The 21,629-nt window shown below is 40.3% G+C and overlaps 1 protein-coding gene across 3 annotated transcripts in view; it reads left to right on the top strand.

Annotated features, from left to right (window-relative positions):
- Nolo (no long nerve cord) overlaps nt 1-21,629 on the top strand; it is a 140,981-nt gene that overhangs the window by 76,095 nt on the left and 43,257 nt on the right. For all 3 annotated transcript variants that reach the window (XM_070672405.1, XM_070672406.1, XM_070672404.1), the window contains exons 3-4: nt 17,133-17,185; nt 18,964-19,063. In XM_070672405.1, coding sequence (XP_070528506.1) covers nt 17,133-17,185; nt 18,964-19,063 — 153 coding nt within the window. The remainder of the gene's footprint in view (nt 1-17,132; nt 17,186-18,963; nt 19,064-21,629) is intronic.

Below are 21,629 nucleotides of genomic sequence, written 5' to 3'. Positions count from 1 at the left end.
CGAACTGTTACTTTAAAGTTCGAAGCGATTTTCGAGGGAGCTGTTACGCTGCGCTCTCGTAATGATTCTTTGGGGCTTCGCCTGCGCGAGGAAACTCGAATGGGCTACGTTCGGAGTAACTTTATCACCAAAATGGTTGTTACGGTGAGAAATTCTTTTTCGCGATCATCGACGATATCGCGATACTTTCACAATGCTTTCTCTCGCGATATTAAAACTTTAAGAAAACTTTGATACGAAAACTAGCGATCTCGTCGTCAAGAAAAGTGATTGCACAGCCGCGTGGTAATTAATGAGGTAATTAGTAAATAACTATGTTTTAACAGAGAAACGATAGCGAAAGAAAAAGAAAGGGAAAGACTCTAAAGGACGTTTTATTTAAATTGTATAAAAGAAATATTTGACGGGTACAAATATTTTTTTATCATACCCGACCAATTTCGATTTTAAATTACGAAAGCGTAGCTCCGAAGTTTCTTCACCGTTATAACGAAAGAATATCAGTTCACCGAAAAGGAAACCCTCATTAGTACGCTTTAGTAAAACAGTCTTTTAGTACCACGTGTTTCTGGCGTTTCCGAGGCGGCGCAGAAGGCGACTCTTTGAACGATTAAATCGACAAATTTCGCGTGACCCATAATTCACACGGAAGGAGGCCGGTGCCGCACAAGTCTGTAAAATACAGTCGCGCGCTCGACGGAAAAATATATGATCAGTTTTACGGCACGATCGCTGGCACCGCGACGCCGTACCTGAGACGCGACCCTGGTCCTACGTGAAAAGCGTCGCTTTCTTCCCGGATGTCATTCTATTCCCGACAGCCGGAAGCCGCGTCTGTCGTAAAACTTGTAAAACTGCCAGAGGCTCCTGGTTATCGCGACCTCCCGAGCATTTCGCATTTCTGTTGAAGCGCAAAGGCGCTCTAAACAAGCCGAGAACCACTGATTGCGCACGTACGATAACGTCGATTCTGTTTTATCTCATTTTCGCGGTTATTATTTATTTTTTTTTTTTTTTTCTTCTTTTTTTTTTTTCCTCGGGCGCAAACCGCGTCTTACAATTAAAGAGAGTTGAGGGATGATCGAGCAAACTAATGGCTCGTTTGAATGGGAAGAGTTCTATGGGAGAATCGCTTTCTCGCAGCAAAGTGCGTTGCATCTTGCGAATTGAGTAGCTTAAGATAAATGATTATGAGTCGGCTCTTATAAAAGTGCCATCTCGACAAAAGCGTTACAGCATATAAATGATGGATACGATAATGACGAACACTTCACGATTATGTGATTACTTTCAACAAAACGTTCAGGGGTTCTTTTTTTATATTAATTTTTTTTTTTTTTGCTTTGCAAAATTCTTTTGATAATATCAAACATTCGACGGTTGACGATAACTTTATATTTTCACGAGATATTTGCGATAACCAAAACTGTACCGGATAAAGGAAATCACGTTACATTCAGTACAGGAAATTGTGCGCGATGCGTATATCGCACGTACTTCCGGGATATTTCACTGTTTCTCAGTGATTGCATCGCGGCAGCGAACATAAAACTAACTTTGCGAATACACCGCGGCGAAATAAGGCGGATTTGAAAAGCGAATTAGGATGTCGCGGCAGTATCGAAATGTCGTTTGTTTTCGACATATACATATATCGTGTGTTTTCAGGAGTTTCTCCGCAAATATCCCGAACATCCGAGATGCGTGTTCGTAAAGTTTCACCGAAAGCGAAAAATTTGGACGTAACATAGATATCATATCCGTCTCGGGGTAAATTTTGCGAAAAACAGTTCCGAGATCGCGAATTTCAACAAAATCAAATTACGAGGATAGTAATGGCATCGGTTCGTTCATTCGTTATTTATACACTGTTACATTTGTTACTGATTTCGACGTTGAAATTGACAGATATGAAATTCATTTATACTTTTAATCTAAAAGAATTTCAAAGGTGCAACCATTTGCTGATTAGTATAGACAAATATAAAAAGAAAGAAAAAAAAAAAATAATAATAATATTCTCATTGGAGCATGTAGTAAACAGCGATTTTTTAAGAAGTATTTTCTCGTCTCTCAAGACGCACGAAGTTCATTGTGCGCTCGGTAGACAACGCCATTCAGTCTGTACCCGAAACCCGTGCCAAACCTTTATCTTCTAAGGAGTATAGTCGAGCTTTTATAAGAAAATGCGACGAGATAACCCCACGAAACGTGCTAGCTCGCACATACGAGCGTTGACCTAAAGACTTTATGAATTCTTCGTTACAGGCTGCTTGAAATGCAACAGTCCCGAGGACGTACACTGAGAAGCAGATACGCATATCACGATAGTGTCATACGTTAACCACCATCGTCGCGGTAAATGCCACATCTACCTCTCAGTGTTCATGTGATTCGAATCGAGAAACCTTTCACAAAATACGTTTAAATAAAAAATTAATCGAAAAGGGTATATTCCTACATAGCTTTATTTTCGCAGGTGATTAAAAATGGCAAATTGAAAATAGATTGCAACTGATAAATTTGTAGCCAGTTTTCCAAGGTAGACAATTTTGCACGAGTAATTGGTTGAAAAAACCCACTTTAATTTTAAAATAAAAATTTCTGTATCTATTATATTCAGTTTTAAAATGGAAAGCAGACATTCCAAATTTGGGCGGTACACACTTGTTTGTTTTTACTTCTCTTTTAATATTTTGCTTGTTTTTTTTTTTTTTTCCCCTGAATGAAAAATTGGCCAAATGTAGAATATTATAAACGTAAAATTATTTATGCGATATATCGCTTGACGACAAAAAAAGTTAGCAACGTAGGATTTCGTAACGCGAAGCGATCGCTTTAATGCTTGACCGTGCGTGCCGTTACAATGAGCATCCAAATCTCTTTCTTCGTGCTGTGGCACGGAACGTCGCTGCTCACTCTCTTCTAGTGGTACTCGCCAAGTATGAAGAGGGTAGAAAACTGTCGACGGGGCACTCGCGAGTCTACCGCGCTTTAACAGCCTAATTGCATTTAACGGGTGCTCGGCTTCGAAAGTATTCCATCACGGCTGCATACGACGGGACTTAGCAAATTGTCTGCGAAAACGATCGTACTAACGGCGCGCGTTCGAAGCGAACTTGAGAAGGTACTGCTCGCAATCACCGTAACTGATACTAATGACGTTCCGAGCAGAGATCGTGTACGACACGACTTTCAGCATATAGCCGCAAAATACTGCTCGATGAAACATGAAATATTCATGTGGAAATATACGAGCCAGCGACGACGGCAAAAAGAAACCCGCGAGAGACTTCGCGCGTGTATATTAACTAAGTAACAACGCTTATCTGGAAACGTAAACTATTTTGTATCCATTTTAATTCTCTATTAATACGTAAGGCTTAAAACTTTAATTTATTTCTCTCTCTCTTTTTTTTTTTTTTTTTTTTTTTTTATTAATGTCGCAAGCTTTTTATAAATTTCTATTTAGTTCGCCTTTCATGTTTTAATTAAATATGGACACTAAAATTTCCGTCGAACTTCCCATGATCTTCGAGCAAGACTGGAGCATTCCTATCGCAGGATACGCGACAGGATTGCCCGGCATACGTATCTATGGAACGCCAAGAGACATTAAAGAAGATAAACAGGCGAGAACTTGGCCTCATTCATAATTCATGCCGCTAATTTCTCAAGGTGGCGTGCAGTCCGCGTTATTGCATTATCCGGAAAATCCTTGAATAATTCTCATCCGACGAACTCACGGCGCGAACTTTCGCCTGGTTACCGCTTTATCCGTCATCGTCCCCCGTTGCGTCGTCGTTATGATTGTAACTGCGCGAATATACGAACGTCTTGCGTTTGTCAGCCCGAGTTAGATTTTATTTAATTCAATTAAATTTTATTTTCTGATCCACAGTACATTTGGTTCAACGAATAAAAATAAAATTCGATAGCAACGTGACATCAGCTTATTCAAATATTCAAGAATTATTTCAGCCTGAGTTTATAAAAAAAAATAATAAAAAAAATAAAAAAATTAGAAGAGTTATAATACGGGTAAAACTTAATTAATATTTGCTAATGCATAAGTCTGCGTCGCTGAACGTTGCGCGCAGCGTTTGCAAGTAAAAATAATTAATTTTTTAGGCAATTAGTTTATTTTAACTTCACTTTTCGCTTCATGAAACGCTATTAGCGATAATATCTCACGATCAGTCTGAAAATTTTCATCGGTGACGTTCAATCGGCTAATGATATTTCGACGCCGCGCCGCGGCGGCGGCGGTGGCTATTGCGAGCTGCATCCCCGCAATCTAATAATTTCGTGAATCATACGGTGGTTATGCTATGAACAGAATAATTGAAATTCCGCTCCAGATACTCGTATCAATTGGATACGCATTTGTTAATTTAACGCCACTCGCCGGCAGCGTCGATCCATATTGCGATATCCTTGTATTTACCGGCGGGCGAATCTCGTCTAAGGTCTAAATAAATATTTCTCGCTTTGCAATCTGTCCGATATCCGTTAATCAAAGACCGATGCCATTATTTGTTCTCACGCAGAATTGATTACGAATACTAGACAAACAAAAGCGTCGTGCTTTACAAAGGATTTTGTCTCTATATAGACCGGGTACGTTCTCATCATACAGCCATTATATTTATACAGATGTTTTAGTGTGAATTACATTGTCTATTGCCTAGCTGTCATTAATACTTGACAGAAACGAGTTTCCGCCGTTTCATTTACGCACATATTTGATTAAAGTTAGCACAAAAGGGTTGGGACTTATTTAATAAAATTATTCATTGAAATTCTGAAAGAGGAAGAGAGAGAAGAGATGAGAGGGAACTTCATCTAGTTTCTAGGTATTAAATTATGCGATAACATTTTTTTTTTTTTTTATACTTTCAGAAAGAAATGACGTAGCGTAAAAACTGTTTTTACGAAAAAATATAAAAAAAAAAATGTGCTGAATGTACATTTTGATGCAAAGCTTACTCTCTAATCCAACTCTTTTTCAGGTTTTATGCTAAATAAAATTATCATTCTCTTTCGTTACGATAAAGTAGTATATTACGTACTCGGCCAATTTATAATTATTACCTTATCGCGAACGTTATTCAATAATTTATCTTAAGCTGCATGAACTTTACTCGGCATGCGTCCCAATTTTTCAAATACAATGAAATCAGCTTACAGTATGTATTGTACGTTTTAAACTGAAAAATCACTTTTAGCGTTATTTCTTAACCAATTATTTATCGAAGTAACAACGGAAAATTTAATTTCCATCGGTTCGTTACGTCCTGTGATTCCTTAATTAACTAGATCATCGTGAGCCGGTATCCCAAGTCGTTCGTACCGAGTTAGAAATCGGAGTACTTTGTTTCGTACAGCGCAATATAGCCGCTCGCGCAATAACAAAGCCCTAGCCATAAGTCGCGCGGGACGTAATCGCGCGAGGATCGTTGTGTCTTATAAAACTTTTGCAATTTTGAGGGAGGTGTGACTGACGTCTAATAACCTCCGTGCTGCCGCCGGCGATGGCTCCGGACGCGATTTCCGGCCCCGACGCACCCCTCCCGGATCCCGTCCGTCGCCGCCACCGCGGATTTCATAGCTTCGTATTGATTCGCGAGTTTCGTTCACAAATTAACTCGAAGTGGAATCCAGAGTTTTTTTTTTTCTCTTTCTTTTTTTTTCCCTTTTTTTTTTTTTTTTTTCTCTCACATCCGCGAACAAGGATCCGCGGATATGGACAAGTTAAATTAGCCATTTCGCTATTATTCTTTTTCCTTTCATCGTTTCGAGCAAACGTTGTTGCAGTTGATACGAAAATTGCAGCGGCACGCGAAAATAATATTTGGCCACTCGATTATTAGAACGCAAGATTTTAATTAAAAAGGGGTAAAAAATTAATCAGCATCGAAAAGATGTAAAGCGCTTTCAAGAGTAATGACATGAGAGAGTAAACGTCAGTTGTTAATATTACTGCGAGCTCGAAAGCAACGATTGATTTTAGAGTCACGAAAAAATGTTCTGTTTTAAAGACGCCTCGAGCTCGCCGAGCGCATTAAAAAAAACGTAAACAGATCAACTCGGCGCCGAGCTCGGCGCTTCCGAGAATTTTGCGCGAGAAGGACAGCGACAGTGACGATCGAGTCTATCGACTGTCTCACTTCCTCACACGCGGTTCTCTCTTTTCCTCCAAGAGCCGAAATCTCTAACGGCCATCTTAGTCTGCTTGCAGAGGCTCGGGCGCGAAGACGTGTATCTAATCGCTCCGCAATTACGCGTATTTTCGGTCGCGAATAGGACGTTTTCGCATACAAGTACATGTCGACGTCGTCGACACGGGTGCGAACGATCATTTTCTGCGCTCGTGTGCTATCCCACTTCGTTCTGTGCTTCGTTTCGTGCTTCGAAAAAGTGCGTCGGAAAGGACAGGTTATGTCGTCAAGCGGAGCGCACGGAGCGTTCGGCGTGAAGGGCGTCGCGTCCAGCATTTCCTGACTCGCTTCACTTGCCATCTCCTTCAGCGCCATTCAGTGGGTTCCGGCGATCGCCATTACCAAGACGTGAGATCTGCACGTCGCCCATCTTCTTCGTCGCGGCGCCGAGGTTATCGTCCCGTTTTAAATAAGTGATTTTTAAGGAACTTGAAGATCAAGTGCGCGGGGAATATTTCGTCGCGGTCTGTCTCATTCGCCGCTCGGTGCAACTTCTCGTTATCATTTATTCCGCCGGTGAGAATTAGTCGGAGAAAGGTCAAAGGTGATCTCGCTTTACGTCGGCACCAGTCTCTCGTGTCGAGATCGAAGACGACCCGAAGGAAAACCTGGCGAAAGAAAGCAACGCTACGAATATCGAGAGTGGAGATTTATACAACGTATGATCGTTCGTCGCGCTTCTTAATTTTAATCGTATAAAATCGCCGCAATAATCCCCCGTCATTCTTTCGGTCGTTCGTCTCTCGAGTGATAGTGATTAGTGACAGTGATTATAAAATAAAAAGCAGAGCAGTGTAATATAGTATCGTGTGATTTAAAGTGCTACAAGACGTCAGGATAATCCAGAATACTACCACGGGAGGAAGGAGGGAAGGAGGGAAGGAGGGAAGGAAGGACGGAAGGACGGAAGGACGGAAAATAACCTGCTCCAACCTAACCGGAAGATACAAAGTAAGTGAACTGGCAACACGCCGTCGATCGTGAACCACTCAATTGTAATTATCATAAAAAAATTATAATTAATTAATATCCCCAAATATAATGATGCATACGAATTGAGATTTTATATAAAAACAGAGCGCACATGGTTTTTTCTGCTTCATTAAAAAAAATTCAAGTTACATAATATACATATTTAACCACGAATATTCCACCTCGAAAAGTTAGAGTTAATATTGAATCGCTTAAGTTTTATAATTAGCACGTGCAAATATATCCGAGACGTTATATTTGATCGATTCTCCCGATTTGTAAAATATTAACGATTATATTTCACTCCACTTAGATTCCACTTAAAAATAAATATTTGATGTTCCCTGCTTACATTATGCACGTTTCTTTTCGTCGAGAGTTACGAGAGCGGGCTCTCTCTCTGCATGAGCGGGCGGAATCTAGGACACCCGGGAATAGAAAAGTTCATTATGCTACGTTTGGACCGCGCTAATGAATTTCCGGGAAATTAAATCTGCGTTTTTACCTGACGCGGTGGACGTTTTGATATTTATCACGGGCAAACTCGCTTAGCCATTTTAATAATCCCGGTAACGACGGGAAAAATGTATTGAAACGGTGATTGCACTTTGCGCGAAGCACCGCGTCACGAATATCGACTATTGAAGTACCACCAATTTTGCAATGTAAGATTTTTATGGCACACTACACAGATAAATATGCTATATCATATGTAACATTAAAATATATACATATATATGTACACCTGATTAGGTTTTATGTAAAAAAATTGCGGTTATAATTTTTTTTTATTTTATTTTTTATTAAATCTGAAAGTTTTTGCTATTTACAATTGAATACGTACTCGATCTGTAGAGTATTAATTATTAATATTACAATACATTAAAACTGGAGAACGTTAAGTTTTTTTGTTTTTTTTTTTTATATCTCTAAATTTATCTTCGAACATTTGTGCTAAATGAAATAGGATCTTATTGTTAGATTAAATAGAAAAAATTTACGTTAATTACATATATACCCAATCTCTTTGCGCAGTTAAATAGTTATTGATTATGCAAACGCAAATTAAATTAAATAATTCTATCGCTTATTTGATTATCGACACATACCAGGTTTCGTAAGTGTAACGGTAATGTAATAGACGAACTTTATACTCAAGAATCGTAATAGTCATGAAAAATTAAAGGAAGAAGCAATTAAATTAAAATTCTTGAATATCACAAGCGTGTCTCGGCAATTTATGACCAACAGGGCGGATGTTTTCCTACTTGAATTCAATTTCAGAAGTTATTTCCGTGGCTGCGTTGACTTTTACGATTTCTCTCTCCCGTAACGTTGTTAATTCTTTAATCTGGGCAGATTATCGGACGACAAAGTTAATAAAACCTGAAGCGAGATCGCGGATAGAACAAAAACGCGGGCGACCGCGAATAATCATAAATATATGGAATAATTCCTCTCTCTCTTTCTCTCTTTCTCTCTCTCTTCTCTCCCGCTCCCCGTTATCGGAGGATATTAGAAGTCCTGACTCGCGAGCGCAACGATCTCCCTTTCGGTTTTATCGCCTCATAAAGCGATTCGCCGGGGAATCATTCTGTATTTAACGTACACTCGAACGAGCCACCCGCGTTCCGTAACGCTCCGTTACGGCGAATAAAAATTTGTATTTTACGGCAGACCGGCGGAAAATGATTTCGCGAAGGGCGATACGCGAAACGGTGCGGCATGCTAGACTTACAATAGTCGTTACATACTGATTTTATCGGTTGTCGAATGACCGGCGATTTCGTCCGCATCGAAAGCTATCGTTGCGAGCGCCGCAACCGTGTAATGCTTCCGTAATTGCGAGTAACGAGCGTCACAGATAACAGCGACATTCAATCGCTCGGATTAATTAATTTTTCGCGTGGGCGATCGTCGAATACCTTTCCTTTTTTTTTCATTTTTTTATTTTTTTATTTTTTTATATTTTGCCGCAGGATAAAAATTCAAATTCTCGGGGTCCCGAATTCAGCGAATTCCGCGACGTGAATTATTGGCTCGTTCCTCCTTTTTTCTGTCGCCAACTTACGTTTAATTTAAGTTAATTACGAGTCGGCCATAAATTTCAGAATGCTAAGATAGTAAATCTGTTGAGACGTTAATGTTTAGGAGAGAATTCTCACTTCTGTTTTAGATGTATGGTGGCTCGCGAAAGCATTCATGCGGTACACCCATAAATAGAATTAACGCTGTACTATGTGCCACTGTATATTCTCACGTTATCGGTTTTACTAATATTTGTGGTCTGCATAAAGACTATTTTAAACACAGTTACGTATATATATATTTTATAAGCTCTGTCATCAGAGTTATTAAACTTTGTGACTGTGCTTTCTTACTCAATACGTGACATTAATTATAAAATCTATTCTGTATCTAAATAAAATAAAAAAAGAAAAAAAGAAAGAGAGAGAGAAAGAGAGGTAAAACAGAATATATAAATTTTAAAAGAAAAATATTTCTTATAAATAAAAGAAACCATTTTTAAACTTTATGATAAACGTAATATGATCATACGTAATACGATTATCGTCTTAATAAAATGGGAAAAAATAATCCGCGATATCGATAACTTAATTCGTAGCCGGGCCCGTTATTTCTCGAAATGGACAGGCAACTGAAGATAATCTTATTTGACATCGACGTGGTATTAAGTAAGTGCCATTCTTAATCGAAATCTTTTTGAAAACAACGGGGAAAGACGATTATTGAGAACGCCTGGTGACGCGCCGTGAAAATACTTCTCTAAGATGCGTATCTGAGGTTGAAGTGGTTCCCGAGGCTTCCATTAACAATGAGGATAGGGGTTTCGGCAGGTAGGGTTTCGAATGCAAAGGGTGACAAAGGTGGGAGGGTGGAGGGCGACCGACGCGACGGTGAAACGCGGAGAAACTGTCCCTCGTTGTTGCTTTCGATAATTTGGGAGTCTAATGTTTTACCCCCCTCGGCACTTGGGTGAAACGTTTTGGAGATCCGGTTTAGGCAAAGAGGTGTGACAGGGGGTGGGGGAGGGGGAGAAAAAAAGGCTCAAACGGAGCAAGAGAATGAGGGAGGAGAGCGAGAGAGAAAACAAATTGACACCTGCACGCGAGAATGGAATCTTGGGACTGTGACGGGAACGAAAGCACCGTTGAAGGCGATAGGGAGACGACTGAATAATGCAGGCGAGAAGTGAGGAATCTGCTTAAAAGTCCGATCATCGAGTCTGCATTCTCCAATTGTCCCGTGTTGCCCATGAGAAAGAAGACAGCCGACAATATTATCGGCACTCGCTGCGGTTAGCTGGAATTATTAAGGTGCGAAAGATATTCTAATTTTCTGCAAATCGCGGTGACGTAATTTACGACGTTAATAAATTGTAATAATTTTCGATTTACTTATCAGAAAATTGCTAAGAGTGATATTTTTAAGTTTTTACGATTTGGATAAATTTTTTTCAAGCGTCTATGCTGCTATTCTTCGAAAAGATGAAATTGTTATCTCTCGCCGCAATTTATTGTGCAAGTAGAAATTCATTAACGTCTTTGTGGTATATTATGCTGATATCGCGAAACATCTCATTTCGAGATACGGTACTTTCGCTCAGCCCTGAAATAAAATACCGCGAGATTTATTTCGACGAGTTGCTTCTTATCCCACTTAAGACATCAGTCTTTTTAAGCCTATTACGCGGCCCTTTTAATATCATTTGTCTTCTTTTTTTTTCTTTTTTTTTCTCTTTTTTTTTGACTGCGACGTTTCACGGGCTCTCGTCGGCGTTAACATATAAAGGACAAAATCCGCTGGCAGCTTCGTATATCATAATTTGTCGTCATAAACACTCCGCTTTGAAAATAGCTTTCGGATGATGTACACGCGCGAATCGGTTTATCTCGAAAACGGATCCGCATTTCGAAAACGACACTTGCTGTCATACATATGACGTAATATAATGAGAAATATATTTGCAATCTAATCTGCTGTCACGTAACTGATAACACTCTTTCGTTTATTGCATCGACGTATCAAATAAATAAATATTAAATAATTTTTTTTTTTTCTCTCAATATGATTATTCGACACGATTGCATTAAATCGTGATATCGGAAGATTTTGAGCGATGAAACATTTAATAAGTAAAATAAATTTTTTTTTCTTTTTTTAATATAAGCTTAAATTGCTAAAGTCAAGTTTTTAGACTGCTGCAGCGTCTTAAAATTGCATCAAATAAGAGTACGTGCTTAAACGCTGTCGCTACAGCGTAACGTCACAAGCGACCGTCATACATCGTCATTGCGCAGAAGAGCTCGGTGCACTCCAACGCCTTCCCTTAAAATGATGGGCACGAAAAGCGCCGAGGCATTCATTATACGATGCTCTTGCACACACGCGTATGAGCGAGTTTGTACACGCGGTCTTGTTTGCGTTGCGCTCAGGGCGAGTGAAATTAAGAGACTGGATCGCAGGTACGCGCGAGGATTACGGGCACGGAAAACGGTGTTCCAGCACATTGCAGCTGGGAGTTTACGGCTGTTTACGGTTGTTTCCGGGGGTGTTTGCATAGCGTCCGAAATTGAGAAAATCAAGAGGCCCCCGTCAGAGCGAAGAGGTGTAGAAACGCGCGCCGAGAAAACTGTCGATGCGCGAGTTACGCGAGCGTGCGCGCTTGGTGAAAGGTGACCGACATCGAAGGGTGTACCTTGAGAAAATCAAATGCGCCAAACCGAAATCCGTGAATATCTCGTTTGACTCGCTCTTTAAAAGCGTTCCCTTTTACCAAGGATTCTACGAATATTGACGGTAGATATTGACTTTAGCGACAGCATAAATTCAGACGCTATTGAGAAATGACTAGAAAAGCAAATAAATGAGTCAAAGAAACAATCGAAGAAGTTTACACACGAAAAATTTTTAATAATTACATAAGAATACATGAAATCAAAATTATTATACGTGCTATTTTTTTTTTTTTTTAATTAATACAAAATTTCGTTAATTAACAAGAAATTACATAGACCGTCGGGATTACGGTTTGAGTAAAGATGAAACGAGATGTGAGACATTAACGTCAAAAGCAACGGTTGGACCGGTATAGCTGAGGTCAAGGAAAAAAAAATCAGGGCGCGAAGGCAGAAAGGATTATCGGGACGATAATGGATGAAACGCCGACCAAGAAACTGAATCGTGGAAACGAAGGGTCGGGATTGGGGGAAAGACAGAAGGGTGTTCCTTGGAGGGTGCTCGCAGGGCTGCCTAGTTCGACGATAGAGTTTGAATAATGCAAACTTGCACAACGCTGCTTAAAAGTGATCGGTCCACCCCTTTCCTTCCGACTACCCCCTTTATCCTCTTCTCACCGATCCCTTTAGAATCTCACTCCGAGCTCGTCTAAGAGTACGAACTAAGATTGATTTTGGATTGGATGGGAATTGGGAATAGTGAGCCTGTTACTTTCTAGCATCTCTCCTTTCCTTCTCCCTTTACCGATTCTTCATTCCCCGGCTCTTTCTCCTTTCTCCCTCGTTCGTTCTCCTTCGTCACATTGGTCTCGTTTTTTTAATTTTTTTTTTTATTTTCTTTTCTACATATGCTACAAACGCGTTTACATAGTCCGGCGTAATATTTTTGTACAACAAGAAAAGGTGCCGAGGCTGCGTTACACTTACGATTCCAGGTCCAATTTATTACCTCGACGATTAGAAATAAAAAATATAAAATACTTAAGTATATTAATTCGGACTGAAAGGACAGTAATTAATAATATTACGCAAAGTTTTAAAATATATATCAAGAGTATAATTCACTTGACGATCTGGCTTAATATACGATATACCGTTTCTCTTAATTTTATTTAGTCAGTATCGCTATTACTTTGCCGTCGCATTAAGAATCGTACAATGGATATTAACATTTTCATCGTCGCATTCATTTCGCATTCGCGGCTATCGCTCGCTTTCACGCTCAATTTACATATTTTGCTGCGTCTGTAATCACCACCGGCACCGATGGAATTATGGAAAGGACGTCCTTTGTGGACGTGACCGTATATAAAAGCCTGGTCTCTGGGCGAGATTTATCCTACCGACGATCAACTCTCCCTGGGGAGTATAAAAGTGCCAAATTAGAGTGGTACAGCGCGACTGGGCCAGTACCGTGCCTATATAGGACACGGCGAAAGCCCGCATTGCGGAATGAGAGATCGCCTATCGGGCTATCACTGTTACCCTCCCCTTCCGCGATGCCAATTTGCGAGAGATCGCAATTCCAGATGATGCGAGAACATGCGAATCAGAAACGGCCATTTAAATTCTCATTTAAATTCAGCCCTAATAGGACTCATTACAACCCGCGACGGCATCTAATAATTGACGCATCGTTTAATAAAATATGTGTACGTACCACGTTCCTTATCGCTACTTTCATTGCCCGCTTGCGAAAACTTCTATTAGCGAGTTTCACCATCGGGGAGATTAAATATAGAACAAAAATATTTCAAGCAGCTCGGAGTATATTTATTAGACTGCAGCACATTCTCCGAAGGCTCGCCGTTCCATGATTATTTTAGAATCGAGTGCATTCCGTCTTCTCCTCGTTCATTATTAGTACCTTGCTATTTAACAATGCATCGAGTTGCATTGTTGAAATATGTCTTTCCGAAGAATGCATTTTCCGCGGCGTGCGTACGCTCCGTGCAGTTAAAAGACTCGAAAGAATAGATTTAATGCAAAATGTCTCGCGTAGATGGTAAAAGTAAAATAAAACTTTCAAAATATCTAACGTCCACCGGTATTTGTATTCGAGAAAATCAGAATGACAAGGGAAATAAGTACGCGCATCGACGCGTTGTCAAGTGGCGATGACATCCAAGCTGCAGCGGCGCCGACCGGAACACCGCGTCGCAGACACCCTTTTAAGACGAGCACCCGTATCGGTATCATTCGTATCGTATTTTAAATTCAGTTACCCTCCAGTCTTTTGCTGCTCTTTTACGAGATCGTTGCTAGTTTGCCGTGGTCCGATCATAGGAGCGCGACTATTTGATCGCAGATAAAAAGTATCTGTGTCTGCGAGCCATCGGAGATAAACTGGATAACGGATGGTGGTCTGAATTTTGAAAGTGACTCGTACAGCGTGCGAGCGGGGGTGGCTAGGCGCTGGACCAAATCCCGCGAGATCGATGCGTCAATAATTTCCTACGACGATCGCAGCTCGTTCGATTCGCCGAGACATTATTCATTGTGCGGAATTCCGAATAAAACAACCGAGCAGAATCACGTTAAAAGCTTTCTGTCCCTTTTCCATCGAAACGAATCCACATTTCCTTCTGACCTGCCGTCTGTTTCCCTTCTTTTTCTCTTCTTATCTACATTCTGCCCTTTGCTTTCCGTTCTTCCGCTAGTCTTACTCTTATCCATCACTTTACTTTTCTCCACACTCTTTCAACAACGTGTTTTTTCTTCTTTTTTGTTTTGTTTTTTTTTTTTTTTTTCTTTACGTTAAGAATCGTGAACGGTGAGCGCAACGAAAGGGATAGTAAAAGAAGGGCAAACGGATGAAATAGAAAGAAGCATCGCGAAAATAAATTTCACACGGCACAGTTCATGAAGAGCGCCGGTAACTGTTAACGTAACACATCGAAATGCTCTCTCGTTCTCTCCGTGTGTGTGATAGCGTAACAAAAACTGACAGGAAGAAGGAAAAGGAAGTGGAGTTCTCGGGATAAAAAGGATTAATTGCTCCCACCATCGTTATCCATTTTCTCGGTAAAAAGCCGATACAGCGACTCATTATCGGAGACTTTACGTAAGGAATGAGCGCAAATTGAGGCGGGATCGATCGAAAGAAATATTCTCCCTCGTATCACACGTTATTTCGAGAGAGAATATGTTAACGACCCGCGGTTGATATAGTCCTCAATAAATTTGAAAATTTTTAGCTCGCTCGGGGACGTCTCGTACGTGAGGATGTTAACCGCCTCGAATGAGGAAAAAGTGTGAGAAATGTGAATTAGATAAATTTACATATTAATACAGTCGTTTATCCTGCACCAAAGCGCTAAATATTCGATTTATGCCATCAGTTTACTTTGAAAATTTAAAATTATATGATTTTTTTAAGCATTTAATTTCTAATTAAAAATTAAATTAAAAATTTGTTGAAAAATTTATCCGTATATATCCTTCTACTTTTTATATCGACTGGGGCATTGTACATATATCTCGGGCTTCACGCGCGTTACTTACTCTTGCTTCTTCTACGTTCAAGATAAAAAAAAAAAAAAAAAAAAAAAAAATTTTTACCGAAAGTCAAGCTGGTACCACACAGACAGTGAAGCACCGTATAAAAATTAGTTGTGTATTCGATGAACGAAGTCATCGGCTAACGTGAATTAATTTCTGAAATTAATATTAATAATCTTTAGGCGGAAAGTATCCGAGTGGAAATTGATTCCCACCGTTACATAGTAATTAGCTGGCCAACTCGTGATTCATCTCGTGGCTGTCTAGCAAAACTGGCCACCACTGAGCCAAAAATGTAACACTCAAAACGTACTAGGTAATAAATAATTATTTCTACCTAATAACGAGCTAGAAAAGCTAGATATCTATAAGTTTTCCGCCGCGTGCTAAGTTTGCTGCGCGTCCTGACCTATCCCGGGTTCGCCGACCGTCGCGATAGTTTAGTACGTGCGTGTATTGCTATCTGGCCGGCACCTTGCGCTCGAAATTTGCAAGGTGGAGGACGCGCGGGCGGCGGACGGTAAGAACCGGTTCGCCCGGCGAATTCGGCAGTCGACCGTCGCGGTAATGTTAGTACGTGCGTGTGTTTTCATCGGCCGGCAGTCTTCGCGTTTCAAGTTCGCAAGGTGGAGGACGCGCAGGCGGCGGACGGCCGGTTTGCCCAGCGAATTCGACAGTCGAGCGAGCGTTGCGTAAGGTCAGACCAAAAACAGTAAACAAGTACGCGGCGAAAAAACATTTAGATTCTATTCAGATACATGGTCCGCGATAGACAGTGACCAGAATACCGATACTAGACAGATTTTGTTTTTTTTTCTTTTTTAAATGACAACTTAATTTTTTGAAGACGGTCACTAGTTAAGAAATATTTAATCTGTGCGATCTAACCACTAGCTGCAAAATCAGATTAGCTAGATAAATTTCCACTCGGGTATTTACGAAGCGTTTTGGCGAAAAGTTAGAGGCAGGAAGTTTATTTAAGGATAATCGAACAAAATATCTATTCAGCAACATATATCGATAAACTCAGACCTCGTTATATCTTTGCATTTTGTCGGTATAATTTTTTATACAACGCACGCGTAGATTACTTATCATGTAACACCAGAATGTGTGCGAGCTCGCCACGACGGTCTTTGGGCTACATGGCAAAAGTGAATTTTTTGAAATCTGTTTGGCCCAGACAAGATGACGTGCCGAGAATTCCAACGACCGGTCAAATTTTTATCACGTTTATACGCGCGCGAATCTACCGGTCGGAATGAAGCGATCGATGTGCATAGGCGTCACAAAGTCTGAAGCGCGTTTTATGTTGCAGAGAGGAAACCATTATAGACGCCGATTACTGTTAGTAGTCGGCTAGGATGACATATTTACGAGCAAAATAAAAGTCTAACAATAGGGGACAGAGGCTTGTAACGGGGAAAAGGGGCAATGGCACCAGCGCGTTAAAAGATAACGTCTGGACAAAACGCCATTAAAGAAAAATTATTTTAAATATAGATCGAAATAATTAAGGTCGTATGAAAATGAGTGTACTAATGACTAAGACGGGTTATTAGTCTTCGATAGATAGAAAGAGGTTTTTACAGTAGTAGTCTTAACTGTATAACTGACATAAAAAAAATAATTTAATAATTTAGCAATTAATATCCGTATTTCTTTTTTTGTGTTTCAGAATGTTGGCTGGGGAGAATGGTCACCGTGGTCGAAGTGGTCGCCGTGTACAAGGTAAATTATTAACTGTGATTTTATAAAAATTTTTATTTCCTCGCTGAATCGTATTTCAAAGCAAATTTCTGCGACAAAAGAAATATCGCGTCCCCGCATACCGGCACATATTGTTTGGCGGTCGCGCGACAAAAGGGCGATCTAGGTTTCCGCCTTTTTCCGCATGCAAGGCATGATCCAATCCCGCGATTTCTCATAGCCTGTTTCGTGCGGTTCTAATATTGAGTCCTACCGGTAACACAACCAGAATGTTAAGCGTCCCGGAACTCATTTTGGCGGCCACCACCGGCAATAAGTTTGTTCTCGACTTGCACCGCTCGTTTTTCAGTTATACAGAAGTGGCCAGAGACTAGGAGACGTAGCAATTTATGACACTTAGAACTTGCGAACTGCACTTGCTCGGGGAAACCTTATTGTGTGATCTACCGCGCTCTACTTATTGATGTTTCTACACCACCTGCACGTATCGTCGCGAACCTTTTTCTCTCTATTACAATTTCTGGTATTACCAACCTCATTATGTTATAATACCGTCTTTGTATAATTTAATTATTAGACTTGTAAAATTAATATCACCGAATAATGGACGGTAGGCCTATCGCGCGTTGTATTATTTATACAGTTAAAACAGTTAAAAAAAACGAACCTGTCCGCGATATTATTTATGTGATTACAAAGCTAATTGGAATTAATCTGCACGTATAATGTATGCTACGTGTTATTATTCCAATTAACTAATTGTTTATGCGTCGGTTATTGTTCAAAGCAGATAATTACTATCCGTGTAGAATAATGCGATAAATCGATATCAAATTCTTCTAAATCCGGAACCAAGTCGTGATCAATTCAATCGGCAGCCCGTTTAATAATCGACGGATACTGCATAAATAGTCGGCGAATGCGACGCCGGTTTTAATCCACAAGCAAGATATTCATGCAGACATAATTAGAAATTGTGGAAGAGAGAAAGAAAAATTGAATACACAGTACTTCGTAACCGCTAATATCGTTTACCTACCGCTATATTAAGGATATTCAGTTAGTTCGCGCTCATTTTTCCATATTTAATGAGCGTTTCCCATTAACTTCATTTTCCTTTATTTCTCGACAATTCATGTCGTTTCTAAAAATTTCTCGACATCTTAACCGCGTTTTTTTACGAATTGTAATTTAACTTAAGCTTTAGTAAAATCCTATATTATTACGTACAAAAAAAAAAGAAGGAAATAAAAAACGATTTAAAGAGGATAATTTCCAAACTTTTCTTTCTTTTATTATCTTTTCGAACATCTCACAAATAAAGTTTTTAACTGTGATTTAATAAAAATAACGTAATATGAATAAAAAATTACTATAATAGTTTACAACATTCAAAAGTCGACTTTGCTGGAAGCATTTAATGCCATTTGGATAAAAAAGTTGTGACTTATATGCGATCATAATTGGCGAAAGCGCTTTAAATCATAAAAGACACTTCTATTTAAATGTATTTTGCACTTCTGAGCGGGGTCAACTTTTACTTGCCGAGGTACTGCAATTTCCAACGAATAAAGATCGCTCATGAAATTAGCGTAAAGTAGTAAATTAAATTAACTAACTGCGTCGCGACGATACGCAGTAGTGAAATGCAATTAAACTCTTGACGATTCCAGCGTACCTTGATTATGAAAAGTTTATTGAATGAGCGCGCCTAAGACAGACACCCGGTCGAAACGCGGTGAAAAAGAAAGTCGTTGTATTTAATTTTTAACAAATTGCCTTGGTTTTTTTTTTTTTAGAACCTGCGGTGGCGGAATCTCGCGACAGCAACGCCGATGCAGACGCAGACCGTGCAAGGGGAAAGTTTGGACCACCAGATACAAAATCTGCAATTCGGAGGTGAGTGTTTTTTTTTTTTCACGTCTAATTCGTTTGAGATATTAGCGCGACTCAAAATAATACGACTGCGCGGCGAGGGATCGACGTTGATCACCGCGTATATATTGGAACGCGCATATAAACGCGTGCAATTTATAGCTTTATCCACTCTCGTGTTAATTGCGTGCGCGATTACCTTACGCTTAACAGTGACATCGCTATTTTATGCTCATTAAAACTGATTATTGAAAATACCGTGGAGAGAGATGACGTGTAGCCGTGACGATGAGCAATAATGCAAACCGATCGCGCCGATCGCGGAATTAAATGACATTTATTGTCGCAAATCGTTCTTAAATATTTTACTACGTGACGGGGATCCACCGGCATCGACGTTACACCGGCCAGAGATGCAAATTGGATACATGATGAATTCGATATTGGTGCATAACGGCCGATAGAGTTTCGTATGTAAGCACGTTCTGCACCGCGGCTAAAACCAATACGCAACGCGCTCTGCAGTTATCCAGGGTACCCCTTCAACGTAAACGGTAGTGTAGGTAGAGGTGACCCGACCTATATCGATATCTAGGGCAAGTTTCGGAGAGAATGCGGCTGTATGTATTAAACAGCCCCGGTTTCAACGCGTGTCTTGTCCGATCGATATCGCCTCCAAGTCGATATATTCTTCGCTATTCTCAACTCCATTTAACTCGAATAGTTTGTACGTATAGCAGCGGGGCATACTTAGAAGAATCGATATTAGTCACGAAAATCGGCTGGCAAACCGGATGAAGAGGGTTAATGGCCTATCGTTATTAATTCGTGAGAAGGCAATTATGTTCATAATCGTATAACCATATTCGCGTGTCTGTTAATAGCCTCATTGTAAATTTCATCGTATTTAGGAGTAGTTCCGTACTTATAAGCGCATTTCCGCATTGTCTGTTCCTGTTTTGTTTTATTATTCAATATCGCTCGTTAGGAAATGTAACTACCTGCGTACGATGCATTTAGCATTACTTTTTAATTGCCGGAATAATTTCTTTCCTCGCCAATTTTTCATTAAAAAAAAAGAAAATAAAAAAAAAGAAGTTGAAAAATAACACGTTTAAATATCTAGCTTTTCTACCTCGATATTAGCCATCAATAATTGTCTAGTTTCTCAGACGTTTTGATCGTTACATTTCTCTAGCTCGGTGCTGGAAAGTTTTGCCAGACAGCCACGAGATAAATCTCGAATTGACTAGATGTAGTCATTAGATAGCGGTTAGGCTCAATTTTCACTCGGGTAGTCTCGGGCATGAAGACGATGATACCTTTCGTATTACTCGAAATTACGAATAAATCAAACGTCGATCGACGGCGACGTCAAGATCGATCAGAAATAGCACCGGCTTCATTCCGTGTATGCGACCATGACGTGATGGCACGACGACGCTTCTTGCCGCGAGTGCATTTCACGATACTGCAGCTTCGCGCATTAGTTTCTGCGTCACGTATCAATCAATCGGCGGAACAACTGGTTCAATAATACGTATATACAGGCGTACCGAAGCTATTTTCAATAGACTTTCTCTGTAACATAAAGTAAGTCGAAATGTAATTCGCGAATATTTCCGTTCGATCTGCCGCAGAAATAAAAATCGCGTCAGAAATTGCCCGCACCTATTGAAGTCGCCGCGCCATTAGAGGGACCCGCTCTGCATATTAAACCTCCGGATTCGGGGGAGCGATTAGCGACGTCACTTTTCAGACCGATTAACACGCTTGTCGCATTAACGTGACGACGCACGACCCAAATTGACGTCGTTAACCGACTCGGTCGGCGCAACTGGCCCGGGGATCTCTCGAGAGATCGCATTCCGAGTTCACGTAAAATCGTAAAAGTGTAAAGCACCGTCGGTCTCTCGTGGGAAACGCCTTTGTCGCCGCGCGGTCGACACGGCGACGTGACATTCCGCCCGCGGGGCGATGTTCGCTTGCACGAGAAAATGCACTCGCCTATGTTCGTACATGCACGGCGCGACAAAGGTATCGGTGACCGTCTACAAAGCCCCCGCGTCGATCTTACCTCAGACGTCTTACCGTCGACCGCGAGTTTCTCACCTTCCGCGCTTACTCCGCTCGCATACGTAACGCGTAATGTCTTTTCACTTAACCGGACGGAAGCGTTTTATTGTCCCACGTCGACGACTTCACTCCCAGACTTATGTTTTCGGTTGATACGAAGGTAATGTATATCGTTTATTTTAGAGGCAGAAAAGAAAAAAAAAAAAAAAAGAATTTAATGATCGAGGTTTGCGAAAAGCGTATGTAAATTACGTTAGCTTCGACAACAATGGCAGTGTTTCATTAAAAAATATTTACGCGTACACACGGCTGGCTAAAATTATGCAGAAGTTTACGATACATACACTCAATATTATGCGCGTGTGTATTTATCGCGTAATTATAAATATATCGCATGATAATATGTATACTGCAAGACAAACTTGATAACAAATTTGCATCTTCGGCTTTACTCGGGTATAGAAGCAAGCTACGGAAGTGACGGGAGGAAAAACGTGAGTCTCGGGCTTCGTCA

Source organism: Cardiocondyla obscurior, linkage group LG25 (assembly GCF_019399895.1).
Source record: "Cardiocondyla obscurior isolate alpha-2009 linkage group LG25, Cobs3.1, whole genome shotgun sequence".
In the NCBI taxonomy this organism is placed as follows: Eukaryota; Metazoa; Arthropoda; class Insecta; order Hymenoptera; family Formicidae; genus Cardiocondyla; species Cardiocondyla obscurior.
This window is presented reverse-complemented; position numbering and strand designations above follow the sequence as displayed.